This window comes from Gavialis gangeticus, unplaced genomic scaffold (assembly GCF_001723915.1).
Source record: "Gavialis gangeticus isolate Ggan-Ray unplaced genomic scaffold, GavGan_comp1, whole genome shotgun sequence".
NCBI lineage: Eukaryota > Metazoa > Chordata > Crocodylia > Gavialidae > Gavialis > Gavialis gangeticus.
This window is the reverse complement of record NW_017728960.1, coordinates 3,335,075-3,344,731: the sequence shown is the minus strand read 5'-3', so window position 1 is coordinate 3,344,731 and position 9,657 is coordinate 3,335,075. Positions and strand designations below refer to the sequence as shown.

Genomic DNA, 9,657 nt, shown 5'->3' with positions numbered 1-9,657 from the left:
TCCCAGCCCATGGCAGAACTGGAGGAGGAGCGCTGGGAGGGCCATTTCCTCGCTCACGGCAAGGGGAGACTGCTGGCACGGAGGGCTCGGGAGGGACTCCGAAATCCCAAGCTCAGAGTCAGTTTTGGGCTGACAGTCAAGCAAAGACTTTTGGTGTTTTCCAGCATTGGCAGCAGTGTGAAAATGTGTCTCTGCTGCTCTGCTTTCCTGCCTGGCCCCTTGCTTCTCCGCTCCCTTTGTCAGCCAGTGATAGGAGGGTTGCTTACTGCTCTGTCCGCCGGGAGACCTGTTGGCCATCCAAGGAGTGGTGTAGGCACAGACAACAGAGGCAGCTGTTTGTTAGCCTCGCCAGCGATCGGCTGCGGAACAAAAAGCTGGGACTGACGAACAGGGGGTGGTGGTGGTGGTTGGGGGAAGGTTTATTTCTCTATTCGCCCACGGATAAATACCAAGGAGAGGGGGAAGAGAAGCCAGCCAGTAACCTTCAGAAAAAACAGCAAACACACTAAAGCTGGGTCTGGAGGGAAATGAAAAAGACCTCTCTAAAATTAAAAACGGGGATGAAGTCCTGTTTGTATTGACACGGTTTGATGACAAGCTGCAGCAGTCATTCCAACTAGCCCTTGGGTAGCACCCTTCATCCAGAGATCTTAAAATAATTTGTTCTGAGTGAAATGAAGGTCTTTGCCGATTTTTAGGAAAACACCATTTTAGGAAATGGAAAGTAAGATCTTTTCAAGCCCCCTATATCACTAGCACAGATTATTTCTGTAATATGATGCAACTGGAACCACCCTGGGCACATTGGTGTAATTCTAGAAGAACTGGGATGGGTCAGAAGTTGGATAGGCAAAGGGTTTCACAGTAACAATGCAGAGGGGGCCTCGACCTGACCTGACACTGGCAAGGTTTCATCGCTTCCAGTAGAAGCAAGGAGAAGAAACCAGGCAAGGGTATACTGCTCTGAGTTTGGGGAATGGCTTCCTGAAGGAGAGGCAGTGGTAAGGAGAATCATAGAAAATGAGGGTAGGAAGGGACCTCAGATCATTTAGTCCAACCCTGTGCTCAAAGCAAGACCAGCTTCAACTATAGTCTCCTCAAAGGAAGCACACAAAGACCCCAGCCCTGGTTACTTCAAGACTCAGACGGACAACTCAGAACAGACTGTTAAAAACAAAGCTGAGAGGCTGGCTGGCCCCTGGGGAGGAGGAGATGACGTCCGCCTCGGGGCTGCCTAGCTCCGAGCTGTTCCCTTTGAATGTAGCCATCGTAGGCTGGGCTCTGATCAGGAATACTGAAGGAAATAAACCCGATGCAGTGAAAAAACAGGGCAGTTTGGTGGCTGGGTCTCCTAGAGTCAAAACAGCTCCAGGTGCCAGCTATAAGTGCCCAATCCTGCATGGGACTGAGCGGTGCCATTGATTCAGGTGCAGTTTGCTCATTCGTACTCATGTGTTACAGATACAAATAGTGACCTGAGTGTAGCCCGTATGCACAGAGAAGCCCGTCTCAAAGAGCTTTGAGTTGCACTGGACAAGACAAACAAGGTAAATCAGCTTCAGCCCTATTTCACTAAGAAAGGAAAGTTTTGTTGCAAGGAAAAGGTAAGATCAATTTTCCCCATGAGCAGCCACTATGGCAACACCAACAGATTCCATTCCCAAGAGCCCTTTGGTCCTATGAGCTGCAATTAAGACAACACAAGCAAAGGGGTTAATTTGTAAGTGGCAATTCTTTTTTAATTAAACCAAGCTATTTATATATGTACAAGTCCCACCCTGAAATATTGCACTATTGAAAAAAAAAAAGTACATCTCTCATCTAATTGTTCAGTATCTCTTCCCCTGCTTGCATTGTAGTATACACAGATTCACAGCAACTCCTGGACAATTCTTCCAGAAGCAGAGGGGCAGTCAGGGATCTCAGGAAGCCACAGAAGTCTGCTGTCCATATACGTCAGAGACGTTTCCTTCATGTTTCACACCTGTCCTCACTTTGGAAACATACCCACAGCAGCTTGGTCCAAGCAGCATTAGATCCTTTTGAGTTGCCCAGAAGAGAGGACGAAAAAAAAAAAAAAAAAAGTTCCTAAAACCCGAAGCAGCCATGATCACTTTAGGGCTTGGCCAGCACAGTTTTCTTAGGGAGAGTTTTTTCTGTGAGGGCCTTGGTTCTCAAGCTCACCCTGGAGACTGTGGAGTAGTGATCCATCTGTGTCCCTCTCAGGCAAGAGGGCTATTCCAGTGTAGGTCTAGTCAGTACAGTTGTAGTATGAGTGCTGGGGCTCCACACCCCAGAGGAGCAGCCTCAATAAGCCATGGCCCCAGGGTCTGGTGGGCTGCTGAAGAGCACGTCTGCTTTGGCATTGATGAAGTAGGTTGCGAGGAGCGAAAAGACGAGAATGGCGATGCCCACCACCAGTGTGATGATCTAGGAGGGGGCGAGAAAGGAAAGGCGCGTATCAGTATGTGAAACAGTGGCGGTTGCCTCTGCATTGCGGCCAAGGGTTTGCATTGAACCCAAGTGCCTGCTAGAGGTGACCATGAAGGAAATGACCTGAAGCATTACACAAGGGGTGTGCAAGGAGGTGATAATCTCTTTGGGTCAGAGACTGTCATCTCCACTAGAGACTAGATCAGATCCCCATCTTCAGCAGAAGTCAGCATTCACTACTTCAGAGGAGAGGGTAAGGAAGCCGGTAGTGGACAGAAAAGGGATCATCTCACGCTTGAATCAGGTTCCTTGACAATGCTCAAGAGCCTGAGGGGTCTCAGCCTAAGAGCATCTTGAATGCTAGCTCTAACTCTGGCTGTTCCATTTTATCAGTGAGTTACACAGTTTTAGAGCTATCTCAAAGGTAACTCTTACTTTGCTGACACACAAGCCTTCAAGTAACAAAGCGACAACTGCAGAACGAATTTTATTATCTGGGTGAAGATGATGTCAAGAAATTGAGAGGAGATGCAAGTCTCTACTTTCACATCAAACATGCGACTCTCTCTGTGATTGATCCCACTGATCAAGCTGCCCAGGCAGCAAGGCAGCTCATGGGGTTGGGTGGGAATCAAAGTACATTCCATTAAAAATGTCAGAGCTTGAGTTTGCAACCTTAAAAAGACCAGAAATTCCTTCCGATTCCTTCTTTAAAAAGTTGAGCCAAGACTTCCCTTTCTGCTGCTTTGTGGTGTTTTCTGCACTTAACCCAACATGCATGACAGACAGTACTGACCTTCAGTTTAAACTGGGGTGGAATACAGAAGAAGTTCCATAGTGCACAGCATCACTGAACAACTACAGCTAGAACTACAAGGGGAATGCTAAGGAATCAGAAGGAATCAAGCTGGAATTTTATTGGACACTGAAGTCAATCCCTTGAACCTTGCAAAGTGTCACAGGCTCTTTAACCAACCCAGAAAAATCCTTGAGATGTCTAGATTTGTGTCCTATCCCCAAAAAGACCATCTATAGCAAGCAGCACAATGACTTGAGAGGAAGAGCATCATCTATGAGCTCTCAAGAGTTGACCAACCCCCACTCTGGTTGATAGCACAAGGTGCTGTGACAGCTAACTGTTTGATGCAAAGCTTGCCAGGAGGTACTACCACAAGCCAAGACAACTTTGCCTGTTTTTCAGAGTTTTTCTGAGGTATTTTCTGACGGACATGTTTCATCTCACCTCTAGCTCCCTGCTGGCTACAAGAAATATCCGGGCCCGGATGTCCTTCCAGCGACTCTCTGTCCATGTGGAGTACTCTGTGGAGCCCCACTGCTTCAGCTCGAAGGCAGGAGAGAGGGCTTTACTTAGGTGGACAGTTGACCGGACGCAGAAGGGGATTCGTGAGGTTGAGTTTGGGTCTCTGGGACCCTGCACCCAGGAATATTCATATAGCTGTAAAGAGAGCACAGGGGAGTTAGAGCAGGGCACAGAAAGAATCTCAGTGAGCTTTTTGGGTTGAAACCACACTCATTGCCTTGGACAGGGAAGAGCTTAACTGACTGTAGGAAGGTCACTGAAAACCAGCCATCACCCTCAGACTGATTCATTCAAGTTTCACTCAGCCCAGAGGAATATTTCCATTTCCACTCTTGGGCAGTGGTACAGCTGGCAGGGCCTCTCTGTTGGCAATACCTTTCCACTTCTCTCTGTGTCTTAAGGACGAGGGATCTTTTTCCTTCATTCAACCTTCTTCAACAGGGTGAATACAGGACAGAGAGGTCTCAGAGAGATCAGTGGAATTCACCTGCTCAGTGCTTCTGTTCCCATCCCCAACACCCTCAATTTTACTTCACTTACCTCCTTCTCAGGGATGGACATTTTTTCAGGGTTCTGGCACTCCTCCTTGGTGAAGTTGACAACGGTACCTGTGAGGTTGACCAGGACCGACTGTACCAGTTGGGTGGTGTTCACTGGGCTGTTAACAGCGATGTAGTGCTGGGGAACGCTGTCAACTAGTACAGGCAGAGAGAAGTGGGATTGGTACAGGGCACACCAGAAGCAAAAGGTGTGCCCTGTACCAATACTAGAGAGCCCCATAAAACTGCCAGGTGACAGAGAAAGGACTAACCAGCCCCAGATTCTTCCCCTTGTATTGCTTACCCATGATGCTTTTCATGTCCTGTTTAATGATGGACTGGAACCAAGAGTTATTGGCTTTAATCAGAAACCCATAGAGCATCTGGGAGACCTGGAAGCAAGAGTGAGATTGGTTCATTAGTCCAATAACATGAAAGGAGAGATCAGCGAGAGGAGAAAACAGAGGACCTCAACGCAGCAACATTTGTCTTCTCAGTATTCAGCTGCAGAAGATGAATTAGGACGTACTTCCACTGGCTCAAAGCACTGAGCTTGAAGCCAGGGCATGTCTGTGTTCCATGTGCAGTTCTGGGAGGCAGTGTGATCTGGTAGCTGAAGCATAAGGTTTGGATTCATGATTCTTGGGCTTTATCCCCACCTCTGCCACTGACTCCTTGCATGGTTTAGGCCAGGGCACTGCATATGTGCCTCGGTTTCCCTTGCCTGCTCTGCAGAATGAGGATTAGCTCTGCTCTGTCTTGTTGTGGGCTATGTGGGGGCCAAGCATTTGTAGGACGCTGGGATCCTGATGGAAGGGTAACATGTTATTCATTCGGTGATGCTGGGGAAAGGGGGAGGCAAGCACCCGTGGAGACAGACAGGACAGCATGCTGTGTAAACATATATAAACAGAGACAGAAGGGAAATACGTGAGAGCTCAGCATGGATGCCAGGGCCTGAATTCCATCTGCTCATACCGTTTCTGGAGCTGCCTGAATAGCGGAGGTGCTGCCGTTCCCCCCTGCAAGCTGGTAGAGAGCACGGGCCACCACTGTGGCTACTTCTGCCAGGGACTGCAAGAGAAGAGGGCTCCGTGTTAATCAAGATGGGCAGGCCCAGTGCAACAGGGAAGGAAAGCCCGCCAATACCCACACATCCATCAAAGTGCTTACAGCCTGCTAGCATCTCAGCAGCTAATGCCACCATAGCGATATGTAGCACCCGAGCCCTCGGCAACGGACAGAGAAACCACCTTTGCCACATGCACCCTGCCCAACCCACAGGCCTCATTTTGCTGCCTTGCAATGGACAAAGGAAAATGTTCCCCAGGAACCTTAGCTGTGTCTGTGACATAGGTCAGAGCCTCCTCGGGGCTAAGCCCTGCAGGGTAGTCCATCAGGATGTTCTCTGGAGTGTCATACACGCTCTGGTAATATCTGAAAGAAGAATGCAAACGGGATTGGGGAAGGGGGCGGAAAGAAACCACAGGGCATGGAATTCAATTCAGTCTGTGCCTGAAGCGGTGAGCGGGAGTGTCTCCTGGGAGAAGAGTCACAGCCCTGCCAGTGTTGGCCTCCCACACGCTCCTTAAACCATTTAATGAGGCTTTATAATTAACTTGGCCCTTCTGCAGCTTCTCCCATCTGAGGATCTCAAAGCAATTTACAAGCAGGGACTAGCCCTCAGCCAGACAGGCATTATCCCATCCATCAGGCGATGGAGAAACTGAGGCATGGAGCAGGGAAACAACCCTGCTCAGGGCTACATCGATTAAAGACAAAGCCCCTTGTTCTCAGTTCCCTCCTCTACTGGACTCTCGTACATGGAGCAGAATGAGAATCCAAGTTCACTTGGTGACAGTCTTGCATCAAGACATCTGCAGCAGCGCACAGCTGAACCGAGGTCTGGGCGCAAAGCCCAGCACAACATGCCATGGTTCCAGGTTGGATGGGACCGTTCAACACCATTCTGCGAGACTGAGGGACAGTCAGCAGAGCAATAGGTACTGCCCCTGCCCCAAACCCTCCAGGATCCCCAGAGCAGCAGGGCACTTGGGTCTGTAAATGGGTTGTTTTCCCATGCTGTCTATGGAGACTGCATAACAAAGATCAGAGGGAGGGGGGAAAAGGCAACCTGAAAGGGATCTCTCCTCTCCCCTCCAGACCCAGAGAGAGGAAAGGACCCTTGTGTCACACTCTGCAGTGCATTTGGGGAGGTGGGGGGTGAATGGAAGTGTTTTCCAATGCCTGTGGCTTCCTGCCACTACAAATAGAAAGATGTATTAAAAAAAAAAAAGCAGCTTCTGGAAAAGCAGATGAGGCTCGGGCACGCTCAGTTGCCATTTGCTCACCTCTGGCTTGCAGCCAGCTGCAGGGAACATTTTCTATACAAAACTGGATTTCTTTCGGTTGTCAGAATAATTATGTTGCGCCTGTTCAATTACATGGCATGCGTTTGCTTCTCTACTCCCTTCTGTCCCTCTCTCCCCCACCTTCCCACAGCCTCCCCCCTACAACATCTCTATATGACACTGCACACCCCACAGCCCATATTTCAGGAGGCTGGGCTGCCCTCTGCTGGCTGCACTCACATGCAGAGAGTTTGGCCTGTGGGGCCAGAAAGACTTTGCCCTGTGTCAAGCTTTCATGGTCTTCTCCAAAGGCTTCCCTCCTCCTGTTTACTGGTGATACCACAATGCTCTCAGTAAACTGGGGAAGGCCTCTGTCTGTCTTGCAGAGGAAGGGGACCCCAGGCCAACGGGGGAACTTGCTGGATTCAATGAGAATCCCTATGCACTGGCTTCCCTACTGTGGAGCACAGAGAAGATCAAGTGCTTGGGTTTATCTGATGGCTTTTGGGGTTCCAGTATAATTCCTTCGAACCTGGGAATTCTTACATTAGAAATGAGCTGGCCAGGCAGCGTCTGCAGTTTAGCACATAGGGCCAGAGACCAGGGTCCAGCTCTAAGTTCCAGGTGAATCCCTTTTTGTCAATGTGGCCGGACTCAGCTGCTTGGCAGCTCCAACATTTAAGCTCTTTTGTTTGGACACCAGAGTTGTAGGCACTCGAGAACATCTGCCCCAATCTCTGCGATACCACTGGCCACGTTCTGACTTGCCCTTTCAAATCTAGTACCGAGTTTGGACTGAAAGCTGCAGCTGTCTGGTGGCCACTGTGGCATGAGGTGTGGGGAGGCGTGCGTGGTCTGTGTGCGGGGGGGGGATACGGGACGACAAGTCATTCCAGTTCCTAGTGAACAGGTGTCCACATCACAACCAGTGCCCTCACTGTCAGATTCATACCTGAGCTAAAGAGCAAGCAGACCATGGACACCGAAGCTCTTCTTTGGTGTCCAGGTCCAGGCTTTGGCATGTCAGCAGGGTGATAGGAAGGGGTTACTGCTGCCTGCACTGCAACTGCTTTGGAGTGATCAGCAGTTTCTGAGGCTGCAGCATCAAAGCTGAGATTTTATTTGTCCACTGGACTTTAAGCTCCAGACCAGAAGCAAGTCACCAACTACCTAAACCCAACAATTCTCCATTGCAGACTCCCCAGGATGGGTAGGTACCTGTTGTGGAAGGATGTGCGGTGATCAGCTAGCACTACCCCTGGGATGTTCCTGGCCCTCAGGAAGCGCTGGAAGGATGAAGGGGGGAGAGGCTGAGACTGACTGACCTCCTGCAAAGTCACATTTGCATCCACGCTGCTTCTGGTTAGAGCTTCCACAAGGTTTTTAACCTTAAAGGAGATAAGGAAAAAACAGCAATGTTCTAGAGCTTGAAATCCTACTTTGTTTGGCTATAGGGGGCAGCTGAACCACCCCGAACTGGGATCACATCAGATCTCAAGCAGGATCAGGGCTGGGTGGGCTTGGATGGGAGACTCAAATCATCTTGCATTACCTGCAACTGAACAGATTCATTCTTCTGAGATATGGGGTCTGTGTGCACCCACAGAACAGAGTTGTTCCTTAAAGCCACCTGCAAGAAAAAGAGCTGCCCATTAACACACAGATCTAAATGAAGAGTTGGTATGGAGGAACCCACCAACTCCAACCCCACACAGCCCAAGGGAATCAGAGAGAGGGTGGGTGATACAGTGATTGTGAAATAGGATAGAAATAACAGGGTAAAGACAGGAAGGAGAAGCAGGAGAGCAACAAGGGGAAGGGCTGGCTAGGAAAACCACAGCTGAATTTTCACCGGAGGTGGGGAGGGAGAAATTCAATCCGCACCTGGCTCAGCTCCAGAAAGGCATAAATGTTGTCCAGCCTAATGGGAAATCTGTTATTTTCCATGTCGTACACCATCCTCGAGCTGCCAATGTAATCAAAGGTTTCCTGTGACAGAACGGGTTCATTTAATCAGCCACGAGCCTGTGGCAAGTTCAAGAGCTCAAGCACGAGCAAGGTGGTGGGGAAGAAGAGGCATAACTTGGGGGATGTGGTGGGTGTCTAGAGGAAGGGGGAGGTGTCTACAGAAAGGAGCTTTCCTACTCTCTCTGAAAAACAGCAAGTGGAATAACCCCTTTCCCACACTCCTAAGCAGCAGAACCTTGTGGCTTTTCACGTCACATGTAAAACACCCAGGGGCCATCCAGCCCACAGCACTGTGACTGCCCTTCTCAAGGAGGTACTGATTATGGGTCCCCATAATGGCAATGGTGCATGGGGAATGTCACATGGCCACACCTCAGGACAGTGGGAGCCAACTTCACAGAGCTGCACAAACAAGACCATCAGTGCCGATGCCTTGAGGGGAACATCAGCTGTTAACCATCAGTCCACTCTCCCTTCTCCCCTCCCCCAAGAGTTTACCCTGCCTCAATGCAGCTGCCATTGCCAGCACTGTGCTCTTGGAAATAAGCTGCATTTCACTGCAGAGAGCCCATATATTTTTAATCCCGCCTCTTCTGGTTTCCGTTTAGGATTCAAAGCTTGGCTACTGTAACCCATGCTGATTGATGGGGGGAGGGAAGAGGCAGGGCAGAGAACAGGCTTGGAGATTGGCAGGGATGAGAAATTAGTGAGAGAAGCCCTCTATTAGTCTGTCAAGTTCATCATCCCGGCAGGACAGTGTACAGGTGCCTTTGGCTGTTACTGCAGAGGGGAAACTCAAGTCCCAGCCCTGCCCTAGGAATAAGGGAACTACAACACTTCAGGTTTGCAAAGAAGCTACTTTACCTCATTTTACCCTCTGACAAGAGAGAATAATTGTTCTCCTTCTCTACCATTAGTGGTTCAAATATTTGAAACCACTAGCGTGTTCTACCTCCCCATTCTCCTCTTCTTCTAACTGAAAATTCCTAGTGCTTCCTAGTAAACCCCTTCATCATCTTTATTGCTTGTCTCTGGATCTTTTCCA

The 9,657-nt window shown here is 49.4% G+C and overlaps 1 protein-coding gene across 1 annotated transcript in view; it reads right to left on the bottom strand.

The window, feature by feature from the left end:
- Nucleotides 1-1,713: 1,713 nt before the first annotated feature.
- Nucleotides 1,714-9,657, bottom strand: part of NCSTN (nicastrin) — a 26,199-nt gene continuing 18,255 nt past the window's right edge. Inside the window, exons 9-17 of the mRNA XM_019525063.1 lie at nt 8,529-8,633; nt 8,197-8,274; nt 7,863-8,032; nt 5,628-5,730; nt 5,272-5,367; nt 4,598-4,685; nt 4,295-4,449; nt 3,677-3,889; nt 1,714-2,430 (exon numbers count right to left, since the gene is read on the bottom strand). Of these exons, the coding sequence (XP_019380608.1) occupies nt 2,308-2,430; nt 3,677-3,889; nt 4,295-4,449; nt 4,598-4,685; nt 5,272-5,367; nt 5,628-5,730; nt 7,863-8,032; nt 8,197-8,274; nt 8,529-8,633 (1,131 nt within the window). The 3' untranslated portion in view covers nt 1,714-2,307. The remainder of the gene's footprint in view (nt 2,431-3,676; nt 3,890-4,294; nt 4,450-4,597; nt 4,686-5,271; nt 5,368-5,627; nt 5,731-7,862; nt 8,033-8,196; nt 8,275-8,528; nt 8,634-9,657) is intronic.